Here is a 15,552-nt window from a genome sequence, read left to right as displayed (position 1 = left end):
TGTTTCTTCAGTAGTTAGCCTCCAGTCAGTTTTGCTTTTTATTTCTGATACACTAGCATATAGTGCAGTCTTTTGGTTGCAAGCACTGCATGTGCTGTAGGTATAAAACTGTAGGTATAAAAATAAGAAATGCATGTGCTGTAGGTATATTACTGTAGGTATAAAAATAAGAAATGTAACTTGATTTCATGAAGCCATATGACTCAATGCACTTTTATGGTGAAATTAAAATAATTTATATTCTACAGGATGGAGTAGATCTCAATTTTTTTTCTTTTTTCTCTCTCTACAGAGCCTGCAGGATGAGTTGGAGAAACAAGAGAACAGCTTACGGAAGTTTGGTTCAGTGACCAACCAGTTATTGAAAGAGTGTCACCCACCAGTCACTGAAACACTTTCTGACACTCTGAAAGAAGTCAATGTGAGGTACAAAGCCTGCTTTTGTGTTGAACTTTGTTAAATTGTCTACTTGTCAGAGCAAACAGAGGTGTAATTCTTTGTCTATGAACAGTATATAATTGCTACTTTAGGCCTTCTTCTGTATAGCTCTATTAATTCACATGCTTTGACATATCCATTTGATATATCTGCCAGGTGGAATAACCTTCTGGAAGAGATTGCAGAGCAGCTACACTCCAGTAAGGCCCTGCTTCAGCTCTGGCAGAAGTACAAAGACTGTTACAGCCAGTGCTCCTCCTCAGTCCAGCAGCATGAGGACCAAACCAATGAGCTGTTGAAGACAGCCACTAACAAGGACATAGCTGATGAAGAAGTCACTACTTGGATTCAGGATTGCAATGTACGTTCAGTAAACTCACTGCTTTATCACAATCGCATGGGCTAATATCACAACAGGATTTCCTATACTAAACTGTTTATCCCGGCTAATCAAAATAGTTTGAGATTTTTATGTAGGGGAGATATTTTCTCTTCACTAAACAATCCTTCAGGCATTAAACTGTGGGCTTTGCCTTTCCTTCCCAGATTCTACCATGGGACAAGGTCAAAGGGGCTTTCACCTTCCTGAATCAGGAATTCATGGTACTGAATTCTCCTGGGTTCCTCGGATTTTCTCACACAAACTTCATTCCTCATCCTAAATGTTAGTTCAGACATTTTTGTGTATGGTCTAGGCCCATGCTAAAGACAGATGAATTGAATTACTGTGTGCACCTATCTTTGGGTCCAATCCTTTGGTCTTTCCTTATCGAAGTCACAGTTACTTGGGCAAATATTCCCATTGATTTCAGTGGGAGTGCTCACGTGAGAGAGGATTGCAAGGTCAGCTGCTATGATTTTGCCTACATGCTCTAGACTGGAAAATACATCAGGCAGAACAGAAGAGATAAGTTCAAAATCTTTTCCCACCTCTCTTTCACTGTGAAAGGACACCATGCACTCTGTTGAAATCTCAAGATTCTGCCCTTTCACCAGTTTACCCACATCTCATGGCAAAGGTACAATTTACCTCCTAGACTTGGACAAATGTCTTTCTTCATTTATGAGTTACGATAGCCCATTATACCACTGCCTTTGATAGGCAGGTTGTCACAGAGGTTTCCTGGAGCACCCTCAGCATCAGGTACCGGCACAACAGGCACGTCAGCTTCAGTTCACTCTTTCAGAGACCTCAGTCACTCCACTTCAGGCTCTCCAGCTTTAATAATATCCCTTCTTAGACCTGGTTATTACCAAAACATAGCTCACTGAATCTGCAACAGAAGTCCCAAACATAGTCCATCTCCCACATCTGCTGGATAGAGTCTTTAAAGCCCTGCTCTTCCCAGCAGGCACCCCCCTCCCGCCCTCTCCTTGGGCAGTCCTTCCTTACCACAGTCTGGTGCCGTTTGCCACATGTAGGCTCCTCCGCCAGGACAGCCACCCCAGCCTTATCAACTAGAGTGCAACCCTGCTCTTCCCAGCAGGAAACACCACAGCTGTTCTGCTGGGAGATCATCCTCACCAGGGGAGTATCCTTCCCTGGACCCACCTCTCTAGTGTGGAGTTGTCAGCAAGTAAGCCCCTCCACTGATCTCCTGCCATCAGCTCTCTGGCTTGGGGATGCCACCCAGCAAATCCCTCTTCTGCTATCCTGCCTTCAGCTTTCCCCAGGAACCTCCCACAGCTTCCTTCTGGGACCTTGTGCCATCCACCTGGTATCTGATAGGTCTCACCTGCCCTTTTCCTGAATGACCCAGCTCTAAGACAACCCTCACTCACTTACTGAGGGAACCTCTCTGATTCTTCCCATTCTTTATAGCCACAGGTACTGATTGGCCCTCTTAATTGGCCAAACTGCTAGCTTTAGATTTTCAGAAAGCTTTTGACAAGGTCCCTCACCAAAGGCTGTTAAGCAAAGTAAGCAGTCATGGGATAAAAGTGAAGGTCCTCTCATGGATTGGTAACTGGTTAAAAGATAGGAAACAATGGATAGGAATAAATGGTCATTTTAAGAATGGAAAGAGGTAAATGGTGTTCCCCAGGGACCTGTACTGGGCCCAGTCCTATTCGTAATGATCTGGAAAAAGAGGTAAACATTGAGGTGGCAAAATTTGCAGATGATACAAAACTACTCAAGATAGTTAAGTCCCAGGCAGAAGAACTACAAAAGGATCTCACAAAGCTGGCTGACTGGGCAACAAAATGTAAGATGAAATTCAATGTTGATAAATGCAAAGTAATGCACATTGGAAAACATAACCCCAACTATACATACAAAATGATGTGGTCTATATTAGCTGTTACCACTCAAGAAAGAGATCTTGGAGTCATTGTGGATTGTTCTCTGAAAACATCCACTCAATGTGCAGCGGCAGTCAAAAAAGTGAACAGAATGTTGGGAATCATTAAGAAAGGGATAGATGATAAGACTGAAAATATCATACTGCCTCTATATAAATCCATGGTACGCTCACATTCGAATACTGCATGCAGATGTGGTCGCCCCATCTGAAAAAAGATATATTGGAATTGGAAAAGGTTCAGAAAAGGGCAACAAAAATGATTAGGGATACGGAATGGCCTCTGTATGAGGAGAGATTAATAAAACTAGGACTTTTCAGCTTGGAAAAGAGACGACTAAGGGGGGATATGATTGAGGTCTGTAAAATCATGACTGGTATGGAGAAAGTATATAAGGAAGTGCTATTTACTCCTTCTCATAATACAAAAAGTTGGGGTCACCAAATAAAATTAATAGGCAACAGGTTTTAAACAAACAAAAGGAAGTATTTTTTCACACAACACATAGTCAACCTGTGGAACTCTTTGCCAGAGGATGTGAAGGCCAAGACTATAACAGGGTTCAAAAAAGAACGAGATAAAATCATGAAGGATAGGTCCATCAATGGCTATTAGTCAGGATGGGCAGGGACGGTGTCCCTAGACTTTGTTTGCCAGAAGCTGGGAATGAGCGACAGGGGATGGATCACTTGATGATTACCTGTTCTGTTCATTCCCTGGGGAGCATCTGACATTGACCGCTGTCGGAAGACAGGCTATTGAGCTAGATGGACCTTTGGTCTGACCCACTATGGCTGCTCTTATGTTCACTTATTCTGGCACAGAGAGCTAGACAAGCCACCCTGTGACATAGGTCCTCGCCATTTTCATTCTGTTTAGTGTAAGCTATCAAAACAGATTAAAAAATTGCTACCTAAAATTGCATTCGTGGGTTTTGCAGGCACTTGGGTTCACAACTAGAAATGCCAAAGTAGGATTGTTTCCTCCTGTGCTCATTTGGCATGCTTTTGCCATGAAGACTAAGCATAAAAAAATGGATTTAAAAAATCTTCCTGCTAGGTTACTTAAGTTAAAGAGTGGGTGTTTCCAGTCAAAGCTGAACATACTGATCCAAGGTGAGGTATTTTTGCTGCTAGAAATGACATCATATCAACTGATGCACATGGATGCTTTCCACATGTGTTTCTGATCAGTGCTCAAAATTTGCATGTAAATAGCTCATCGGTCACTCCTTTTCCAATCCTTTGAATATATGTACTGAAACATATGTTCTTTTCCATGCTACAGAGGTCAATCAAGAGTTACTAAAGGCTTTTCTTGTGGAATGTAATAGTATCTATGTTTAAATGTAATCCTTTTTTTCATGAGTTACATGGCAAATTTTGAGAACCCCAAGAGCTCAGCTGAGATTGTTTTGAAGCAGAGTGATTTTTAAGCTTTTATTCACTACAGGATCTATTGAAATGCCTGGGGACAGTGCAGGATTCCCTGCTTGTTCTCCATGAACTTGGAGAGCAGCTTAAGCAACAAGTGGAGATGTCTGCAGCAGCAGCTATTCAGTCTGATCAACTCTCCCTGAGCCAAAACTTGTCAGCCTTAGAGCAGGCTCTCATCAGGCAAAAGGCTATACTTCAGGTATGAAAAGCTTGCTTATATTCATTGCGCCTGATCATTCCATTCTACCTGAAAAAGTGTACACTAAGCTAGCAAAAGTTGCACAGAAAATTACACCCCATGAAAGGTGCATTATCTGCACATGTATTCCCTAGAGATCCATGTAGTATGTGTAGTACACAACTAAATGTGGGAGAATTCAACTAGCATGCCCAAACCTATAGTAGGAAACTAGGAAGGTGAATCCCAGTGCTGAAAAAGGGACAACAAACCTTGCAAGAGGGGCAGAAATTTATCATGGGAAGCTAGAAACCCCGTAGTAACTGTGGACATGACAGTCAGTCACTGTATAGAGCTAATCCTCCTGATCCACAGCTGCTACTTAGCTATAAGGGGCTAGGAAATATCAAGGAGTCCCTCACAGTCAGTAAACATGTAGAGAAACCAGGGTTGGATTTTTAAAAGCATTCATCGTTAATCTAGCTCTTTTCCCACTGAAGTCAGTGAGAGTGTTACCATTTACTTCAGTGGGAAAGGGCCAATGCTGAATGCTTTTGAAAATCCCACGTTAAATATGTACAGCCACAAGTACTCCTTTTCTTTTTGCGAATACAGACTAACACGGCTGTTACTCTGAAACCAGTAAAGAAACTGTGATCGTAGATCAGTTGCCCATGGCATGGGAAATGTCCAGTTCTGCTGATTTAAAGCACAACAGCGGTGCAGCATAAGTACACACGCATGGGAAAAGTACAGGGAAGTAGCTTAGATCCAGATGGCTGTGCGCTGTAGAAAGTGCTCATAAGACTGCCAGTTTGGTTTGTTAAACCTACAAAATAACAAGCATGCATGCCATTTTATAAGAGAGTAAAAAGAAAGGGGCTTTTATAGCAATCTAGAATTTAACTGTGACTACTATTGATTTTTATTAACGGTATTACTTAAGCAGACAATTCAGTTTTATAAAGGGAGAAGTTTAATTATCTCAAGACACCTTAACTATTTTAAAAATAATAACATTCCAGTTTTAGCATTCAGTCCTGAAACCTTAAAATTAAGATAAAGCTAAGAAATTTGGGGGTTGAATTTTTCTTTTTAAATTACTATGTGTGTGAGATTTTATTTAGAATTACATTTATGCAGAGTTTCAAATGTTACAACAAAGCTATTTATATGGTAAAGGATCTCCAAAGCTTTAGAAACCAGCCCTAATTTTTTGAAAAACATTGTTAATTCCTTTGAAAGCCTAACAGAACTGATTTACTTGCAACTTTCTTGAAAAGTAAAGGTTTACTGTTGCCCTCTATTCATCCCATTGACTTCATTGTGCATGTGCTTGAAGTTAAGCCTGTGCTAAGTACTTTGCTGAATTGGTGCTTTATAGACTAAATGGTGTAAATTACAATCAACTCTTGTTTTCATGCCTAGCAAAAGAATTATAACCTCACTTTCAAAACAAATACAGCCTTTACTATGGAGGCAGTACCACTGCCTCTGTAATCAAAAAATATTGGTTCTACTATGGAGAAGCAGTCACATTGCTACCAGTGAGAATTACTGTTATAGGAGTTGGAGCATCAGAATGACTGAAAGGGCAGTGAGGAGCAGAGCAAAAACATGAATATTATGTGACCTCATGTTAAGCTTTTAAATTGTGGACTTTCTTTTGTGCCTAAGACTGGAGTGCTAGACTATGAGACATTTGCTAAGAGCCTAGAAGACCTGGAGGCCTGGATAACAGAAGCTGAAGAAATGTTGAAAGGACAAGACCCCAGTCATTCTTCCGACCTCTCTACAATCCAGAATAGGATGGAAGAACTCAAAGTGAGTGGCAAATATAGACAGTATGACATGAAATTGTGAGGTCAGCGTGATCCATGTATAGTATAGCATATGCACAAAATCCACATATGCATTCACTTATCATTAAAGACCTTACATACACACACTAAAGACAGAAAACCAAAAGTTAATTCTGGCATTCTATCCTTAACTGCCTGCCTTGTGCCTCAGTGTAAGAAGGATTTGGATGGGCAAACTGGTTGGAATAAAATAAGTACCAAAACATCATTCCAAACTTGAACAGTTTTAGAAGTTTAGAAAAGTTTGTGCATTTTCTTTTGTCTCTGTTCTCTTCATATTCCTGAACCTCTGTAATTCCTGAGCCTGGCACAGAAAGTAGAAAAGATAAAGTACCACAAAATAAATTCTTTTATTTCTGGCCTACCTGGAAGCAGGAAGACTGTTCACATAAGCTTTGTAGATACAAGAGGTTCATATAAGATTGATTTGGACAGCCAGACCTTTGGCTGCTTCCCTAAACTGAACCTTCAAACGTTTGGACAGCTAACTGGATATTATGTGCTGTATCTCATCTCCTCTCATATCTGGATACTATCAGGAAAGAAAATAAATGCCTAAATATAACATTTCAACAGAGATGCAAGATGCATCAATGATCCCTGAATATGGTGCAGAGTTTAACAGTCTGATCCCATGAGAATGACCACACTTTGAAACTTAATAGATAATCTGCTTACTATACAGAGGATTCCCAGAATACTCCGTTGGAAATTCAGGACCAGATCCAAACTTCCCCGAGTTTAGGAGTGTGCACATCCAGATTTTTGGTCTGTTACCAACTCTAGAAAGTATTACACATTTTAAAATTTATCTTAACATCTGCACAAGTGGCAAGTTAAGTCAAATGAACTTTATGGAGTGGTATTTTCTATACCCTGAATTAAGTTATTTCTCTCATATACTCATTTTTGAATATCTTAATAATTAAAGTGAATGTGTATGTGTATTATACTATATATATATGGTCACTTGTTCATGTCTTTTTACTTCTGTGAGGGACAAATCCCTGAAAGAAAGTTGATGACACTCCTCCTCCCCTGCAAACCCAGTATTTCCTCCATTTTAGCCCTGCTGTTATCCTTCCACCAGAAATAGCTACAGAACCTCTCTCCACTATGTCTTAATTGCTGGGTGTACTGATCAGCAGAAGACATTTCTTCTCACAGGCTAAGTGCACTATCTTTGAAGAGATGCCTGCTTTTGCAAGGATCTAGGATCATGAAAAGGTGTCTTGCCTGACAATGGAGAACACTTACCACAAGGTGGCAATCCAAGCCATCCCAAATTTGTCAACTGGGAGCTTTCCCATAATTTTCAGATTTCAATAAGATAATTACTGAATTTCTCTATCTATAGCTACATATATTCTTTGTCACTTGTTCCAGAGCCAGATGTTAAAGTTCAGTAGCATGGCGCCAGACTTGGACCGTCTGAACGAGCTGGGTTACAGGCTACCCCTGAATGATAAAGAAATCAAACGGATGCAGAATCTGAACAGGCGGTGGTGCATGATCTCATCTCAGACGACAGAAAGATTCAGGTTGGGTCAGCTAAAAGGACATGTATATTACTCTGTGCTAGTCATTCTGAGCTGTAAAAGGCAGTTTAATGCATGGCATGTGAAACTTTGGCTTTGCCTGCACTATGTGAATTTTGCTGGTGTAGCAAAACCAGTAAGAACATAAGAACGACCATACTGGATCAGACCAGATGTCCATCTAGCCTAGTATCCTGTCTTCGGACAGTGGCCAATGCCAGATGCCCAAGAGAGAATGAACAGAACAGGTAATCACCAAGTGATCCAGCCCTGTCATCCATTCCCAGCTTCTGGCAAACAGAGACTAGGGACACCATCCCTGCCCATCTTGGCTAATAGCCATTGATGGATCTATCCTCCATGAATTTATCTAGTTCTTTTTTGAACCCTGTTATAGTCTTGGCCTTCACAACATCCTTTGGCAAGGAATTCCACAGGGTTGACTGTGCATTGTGTGAAAAAATACTTCCTTTTGTTTGTTTTTAAACCTGCTGCCTATTAGTTTCATTTCATGACCCTAGTTCTTGTATTATATGAAGGAATAAATAACACTTCCCTATTTACTTTCTCCACATCAATCATGATTTTATAGACCTCTATCATATCCCTCCTTAGTCACCTCTTTTCCAAGATGAAAAGTCCCAGTGTTATTAATATCTCCTCATATGGCAGACACTCAATGCATCCGATGAAGTGAGCTGTTGCTCACGAAAGTTTATGCTCAAATAAATTGGTTAGTCTCTAAGGTGCCACAAGTACTCCTTTTCTTTTTTGTCAATACCCCTAATAATTTTTGTTGCTCTTTTTTGAGATGGGGCAACCACATCTGCATGCAATATTCAAGATGTGGGTGGACCATGGATTTACATACAGGCAATATGATATTTTCTGCCTTATTATCTATCCTTTTCTTAATGATTCCCAACATTCTGTTTGTTTTTGACTGCCACTGCACATTGACTGGATGTTTTCAGAGAACCATCCACAATTACTCCAAGATCTCTCTTTTGAGTGGTAACAGCTAATTTAGACCCTGTCATTTTATATGTAGTCGGGATTATGTTTTCCAATGTACATTACTTTGCATTTATCAACATTGAATTTCATCTTCCATTTTGTTGCCCTGTCAGCCAGTTTTGAGAGATCCTTTTGTAGCTCTTCGCAGTCTGCCTGGGACTTAACTATCTTGAGTAGTTTTGTATCATCTGCAAATTTTGCCACCTCACTGTTTACTCCTTTTTCCAGATAATTTATGAATATGTTGAATAGGACTGATCCTTAGGGGACACCACTATTTACCTCTCTCCATTTTGAAAACTGACCATTTATTCCTACCCCTTGTTTCCTATCTTGTAACCAGTTACCAGTCCATGAGAGGACCTTCCCTCTTAGCCTATGACAGCTTACTTTGTTTAATAGCCTTTGATGAGGGACTTGTCAAAGGCTTTCTGAAAATCTAAATACACAATATCCACTGGATCCCCTTTGTCCATGTGCTTGTTGACCCCCTCAAAGAATTCTAGTAGATTGCTGAGGCATGATTTCCCTTTACAAAAACCATGTTGACTATTCCCCAACAAATTATGTTAATCAATGTGTCTGACAATTTTGTTCTTTACTATAGTTTCAACCAGTTTGCCTAGTACTGAAGTCAGGCTTACTGGCCTGTAAATGCTAGGGTCACCTCTGGATTCCTCTTTAAAAATTGGCATCACATTAGCTATCCTCCAGTCATTTGGTACAGAAGCAGATTTAGATGATAGGTTACAGACTACAGTTAGTAGTTCTGCAATTTCACATTTGAGTTCCTTCAGAACTCTTGGATGAATACCATCTAGTACTGGTGACTTATTACTGTTTAATTTATCAGTTTGTTCCAAAACCTCCTCTAATGACACCTCAATCTGGGACAGTTCCTCAGATTTGTCACCTAAAAAGAATGGCTCGGGTTTGGGAATCTCCCTCACATTCTCAACCATGAAGACCGATGCAAAGAATTCATTTAATTTCTCCACAATGGCCTTATCATCCTTCAGAGTAACAGCCGTGTTAGTCTGTATTCGCAAAAAGAAAAGAAGTACTTGTGGCACCTTAGAGAGTAACCAATTTATCTGAGCATAAGCTTCCGATGAAGTGAGCTGTAGTTCACGAAAGCTTATGCTCAAATAAATTGGTTAGTCTCTAAGGTACCACAAGTACTCCTTTTCTTATCATCCTTGAGTACTCCTTTAGCATCTCAATCGTCCAGTTGCCCCAATAGTTGTTTAGCAGGCTTCCTGCTTCTGATGTACTTTAAAAAAATTTACTATTACTTTTTGAGTCTTTGGCTAGCTGTTCTTCAAATTCCTTTTTGGATTTCCTAATTATATTTATATACTTCATTTGCCAGAGTTTATGCTCCTTTCTATTTTCCTCAGTAGGATTTAACTTCCACTTTTTAAAGGATGCCTTTTTGCCTCTCACTGCTTCTTTTACTTTGTTGTTAACCATGGTGGCTCTTTTTTGGTTCTCTTCTATGTTTTTTAATTTGGGGTATACATTTAAGTTGAGCCTCTATTATGGTGTCTTTAAAAAGTTTCCATGCAGCTTGCAGGGTTTTTACTTTTGGAGCTGTACCTTTTAATTTTAGTTTAATTAACTTCATTTTTGTGTAGTTCCCATTTCTGAAATTAAATGCTACAGTGTTGGGCCGCTGTGGTGTTTTCCCCACCACAGGGATGTTAAATTTAACTATATTTTGGTCACTATTACCAAAGGGTCCAGCTATATTCACCTCTTGGACCTGACCCTGTGCTCCCACTTAGGACTAAATCAAGAATTGCCTCTCCTCTTGTGGGTTCCAGGACTAGCTGCTCCAAGAAGCAGTCATTTAAGGTGTCAAGAAACTTTATCTCTGCATCCCGTCCTGAGGTGACATGTACCCAGTCAATATGGGGACAGTTGAAATCCCCCATTATTATTGAGTTTTTTATTTTAATAGCTTCTCTAATCTCCCTGAGCATTTCACAGTCACTATCACGATCCTGGTCAGGCGGTCGGTAGTATGTCCCTACTGCTATATTATTCGAGCATGGAATTACTATCCGTAGAGATTCTGTGGTACAGTTTGGTTCATTTAAGATTTTTACTTCATTTCATTCTATGCTTTCTTTCACATATAGTGCCACTCTCCCACCAGCACTACCTGTTCTGTCCTTCCGATATATTTTGTACCCTGGTATTACTGTGTCCTACTGATTATCCTCATTCCACCAAGTTTCTGTGTTGCCTATTATATCAATATCTTCATTTAATACGAGGCACTCTAGTTCACCCATCTTATTATTTAGACTTATAGAATATTTATATATAAGTACTTTAAAAACTTGTCACTTTTTAGTTGTCTGCTCTTACATAATGTAATGGAATGGGACTTTTTTTCATTTGACTATTTCTATTCAGATCCTACCTGTATTTTATCATCTTCCATCCTCTCCTCCTTACTAGGCCCTAGAGAATCTCCATTAGTAGATCCTCCCCAAAGGGATGTCTCTGTCCGAATCACATGCTCCTCCACACCTTTCGGCTTTCCCCCAGCCCTTAGTTTAAAAACTCCTATACAGCCTTTTTAATTTTAAGTACCAGCAATCTGGTTCCATTTTGGTTTAGGTGGAGCCCATCCTTCCTGTGTAGGCTCCCCATTTCCCAAAAGTTCCTAATACATCTAAACCCTTCCTCCCTACATCATCATCTCATCCACGCATTGAGACCCTGCAGTTCTGCCTGCACGTGGAACTGGAAGTATTTCAGGGAATGCTACCATGGAGGCTCTGGACTTCAATCTGTTACCTAGCAGCCTACATTTTGCCTCCAGGACCTCTCTCCTATCCTTCCCTATGTCATTCTTATCTACATGTATCATGACCACCAGCTCCTCCCCAGCACTACACTTAAATCTATCTAGATGTCTCAAGTCATCGCAAACCCAGCTATCTATGTTTCTAATGATCGAATCGCCCATTACTAATACCTGTCTCTTCCTAATAACTGGAGTTCCTTCCCCCAGAGAGGTATCCTCAGTGTGAGAGGATACCGTAACATCATCTGGAAGGAGGGTCCCAACTATGGGATCATTTCCCTCTGCTCCGGTTGGTTGTTCTTCTTCCCTGAGACTTTCATCCTCAACAGCACAGAAGCTGTCAGACATGGGGTGGGACCATTCTACTGTGTCCCAGAAAGTCTCATCTATGTACCAATGTCTCCCTTAGCTCCTCCAACTCAGCCCTCTGGTCTCCAAAGCCCGTACACGGTCTCTGAGGACTAGGAGCTATTTGCACCCAATGCGCACATATGCCACCCATCCATAGGGCAGGTAATCATAAATGATGCATTGAGTGCAATAAACTAGATAGCCCCTACTCTGTTGCTGGACCGCTGCCTGCATTCTCTTTTTACTCCTGAAGTTAATTCCTTTGTTGAGGTTTTGTTTTTATCAGGGGTTTTTTTGTGGCTTAAGTTTAAAGAAGTTTAAGGAATGTTACATGTATCTTAAACTCCCTTGCAAAACTCCCCCAATAGCCACTCCTGTTTGCTAGCTCCTCTGGTCACTTAGGAGCAGGCTTCCTAAAGCCCATGTCTTCCTGTGTATAGCTATATTGGCAAAAGTTTCTTGTGTGGATGTAGTTATATCAGTATAAAAGTTCTTATACTTTTCTCTGAAACCAGCATAAACTATGCTGATATAAGTACAGTTGTTCCAGCATCACTGCATTTACACCCTGGCTTTTGCCAGTATATTTATGTTGCTTAAAAAAAAATCACATCCCCAATCAATGTGGCTGTGCCAGTAAAACTTAAATGTAGCTCAGGCCTTTTTATGTTACCAATATTGTATTAACTGATGCTACTCTCCTTTGGGATCACAACTAGGGTTTCGTCTACACTCAAAAGTTTTGTCAGCAGTTGTATAGATGAGGAGAGTGAAAAATCACACCCCTAAACAATATAGGTATGCTGGCAAAAGCCCTAGTGTAGACCCAATTCTCCTGGCAAAAAGCCCAGTTAGTATAGATGCAGTTATCCTATTTTGGTATTCCATTCAGGGACTTGGTTTAAGTTATATCATCAGAAGAACTTTTTTTACCGTGTGAGCTGTCTCTCCACTGGGGAGGTATAGCTCTGCTGGTAGATCTCTACTGGCAAACCCTTTTAAGTGTAGACATGACTTCAGGCATTGTTATAAAGTTATAATGAGCTTGGGCCTCTATATATTGAGCTAAGAGGCAAAGGGAATTCTACCAAAAGAAAAGTTATGGTGATTATTTGTTTATGAACACAAGTTGACGTTTTAAATGATACTGTTTTTGTTTACATGTAGACTAAACAAATGGGCGAAAAGGGTGGGAGGATCAAACAGCCTCCTAGGATAAGGCAGTGTGTAGGTTTGTGATGGAAAATCTATTGCAGCCAGAATTGTAATGGCTCCCTGGAAAACCATTGTCATTTTATTTTGTGTGAGTTGGAGGCATTAATGAATTGACCTTTCATCCTTTTAGTAAGCTGCAGTCTTTCTTGCTGCAACACCAGACCTTTCTGGAGAAATGTGAGAGTTGGATGGAATTTCTGGTTCAGACTGAGCAGAAACTGGCTGCAGAGATTTCAGGAAACTACCAGAGTTTGTTGGAGCAACAGAGGGCACACGAGGCAAGTTATAACAAACAGACTTCATGGAGAGACTGTATCCTGAAATAAGCTACCTCTGTTATATCCTCACTGAGAATATTGTACCTTAATAATTTAAGCAAGTGAATATATAAAAATATAGACCAGTGATGTGCAATCTGTGGCCCATATATATTTTCTGTGTATAAAAATCAAGTTTTCAATCATCCTGTAATTTCACAGGGTTGTGTCTTCCATTTGACATCCCATTATCCTCATCTGCAGTGTTTGCTGCATCAGTTCCCAGTCCTTTAATCTCCCAACACGCTCTTAGTTCCCATTGCTCCCCTGTTCCATCCTCATCCCCCTGTCCTACCCAATTAGCTTCCTGGGCTGAGACTGAGATGATGGGAACTTCTGTAAATGTATTAACTACTAGTTTCTTAGTTGCCTTTCTGAAATTCTCAGGCCCACAGCCCTGTTTTGGCAATAACAAGATGATTAGGTGATAAAGTCCTTTCTATTCCACATACATACCTGTAACAAAATTGATACTAGTTTTTTACGTGGATTAAACATAGAAACAGTGTGCGTATATGTGTTTTAACATAAAACATTCTCTACCTCAGATTCCTATACATCCCCAACAATACTGTCAGAAAAATTCTGCAAAGATATCAGAAAGCACCATTCTTCTCTACTGAAAAGTTGTAAGATATATTAGGTAAAAAAATTCAAAAGGATCTAAGGCCCAGATTTTTGAAGATATTTAGGCACCTAACTCCCATGAGAAGTAGGTACTTAAATACCTTTTAAAATCTGGAACTAAGTGACTTAGGAGCCTAAACAAATTTTCAATAGTAACTTAGGTATTTAGGGGCCCAAATCCTATTGACTTTGATTAAGACTTAGGGCTTGTAAGTGCCTAAGTCACTTTTGAAAATGGGATTTTGGCTCCTAAATCACTTGAGCGTTGTCTTTTTTTCTCCTTGAGTCCTGAAAAATATATTTTAAAATAATCACACAATGGACCATATGCTCAGCTGGTGTAAATCTGCACAACTCCATTGACTTAAGCAGAGTTATGGTGATTCACTCCAGCTGAAGATCTGGCCCAGTATTTCTACTAAAAACTTTAAAAAAATCCAAATTTTTAATCTGATTAGTATAAAACTAAAAAAGTAGCTAATACATTTTCAATGTCACCATGCAGCTATGCACCTCTGTCAAAGAGGGTTTATCAGCAATGTAAAATTGTCTTACAATGTTGTTAAGTTTGTACAAGGTTTTGGTTCAAAAATTCTGCATGCAGATACCTGACTTCACAAAGCAAAGAACTATAACATATTTATATTTAAAAACATTTCAGAAAATGAGAAGTGCACAAATACTCCTGAACCACAAGATTCTAAATTCCTCATACACCTTGTGTTTAAAACATGCTGTCAATCACAGTATTATCTCCAAAGGATGCCTAGGTTCTGTTGAATTTGTTTAGCTTTTATGTACAGTAAAAAATTCCATTCCTGGGAAGAATAATTACTCCTCCCTCCTCCTCCCCAAGACTGAGGGCTTAATCCCATTCTCATTGAAGTTGATACCAAAACTCCCATTGAGCTCACCTGGACCATGATTCAGCCTTGAGTAAATTAAATGAGAAGTGAAATTTTTGCCAGTGATGGCAGAAGAAGTGAAATCCTTTGAGACCTTTGCTTTGAAACCACTTCTGTCTCTTTTATAATAGCTGTTCCAGGCAGAGATGTTCAGTCGCCAGCAGATTTTACATTCAATCATCATTGATGGGCAACACCTACTAGAGCAAGGACAGGTGGATGACAGGTAGACACTAGTGTGCTTGTTTATTTATTTATTTATTTATGTGTGGTAACACATGCTATGTGCTAGGTAATTGCCAAACAGAAAAGAAGGAATATGGTGCCGACATTGAGGAGAACACCATATAAAGCCAAACAGGCAGAGGGTAGGTGGAAGTCGCAGAAGTGTGCTAGAAAGCAGCCAAGGTACCGATTGGCTATTGTCCTGAAAAGTGGTAGTTTTAGATCCCAGTTGAATGTTAGTGGCCGTATGAAAGAGTAGTGCATCCCTTTCTACTAGGACTTTATAGATAGCTGTCCGAAAACATACATTTTTCAGCT

The 15,552-nt window shown here is 39.9% G+C and overlaps 1 protein-coding gene across 12 annotated transcripts in view; it reads left to right on the top strand.

The window, feature by feature from the left end:
- The window catches only part of SYNE1 (spectrin repeat containing nuclear envelope protein 1), a 501,907-nt gene that overhangs the window by 418,873 nt on the left and 67,482 nt on the right, over positions 1–15,552 (top strand). For all 12 annotated transcript variants that reach the window (XM_073337684.2, XM_073337695.2, XM_073337685.2 and 9 more), the window contains 7 exons: positions 293–426; positions 595–799; positions 4,195–4,377; positions 6,034–6,180; positions 7,605–7,759; positions 13,291–13,438; positions 15,141–15,235. In XM_073337684.2, the coding sequence (XP_073193785.2) occupies positions 293–426; positions 595–799; positions 4,195–4,377; positions 6,034–6,180; positions 7,605–7,759; positions 13,291–13,438; positions 15,141–15,235 (1,067 nt within the window). The remainder of the gene's footprint in view (positions 1–292; positions 427–594; positions 800–4,194; positions 4,378–6,033; positions 6,181–7,604; positions 7,760–13,290; positions 13,439–15,140; positions 15,236–15,552) is intronic.

This window comes from Lepidochelys kempii, chromosome 3 (genome assembly GCF_965140285.1).
Source record: "Lepidochelys kempii isolate rLepKem1 chromosome 3, rLepKem1.hap1, whole genome shotgun sequence".
Taxonomy (NCBI): domain Eukaryota; kingdom Metazoa; phylum Chordata; order Testudines; family Cheloniidae; genus Lepidochelys; species Lepidochelys kempii.
This window is presented reverse-complemented; position numbering and strand designations above follow the sequence as displayed.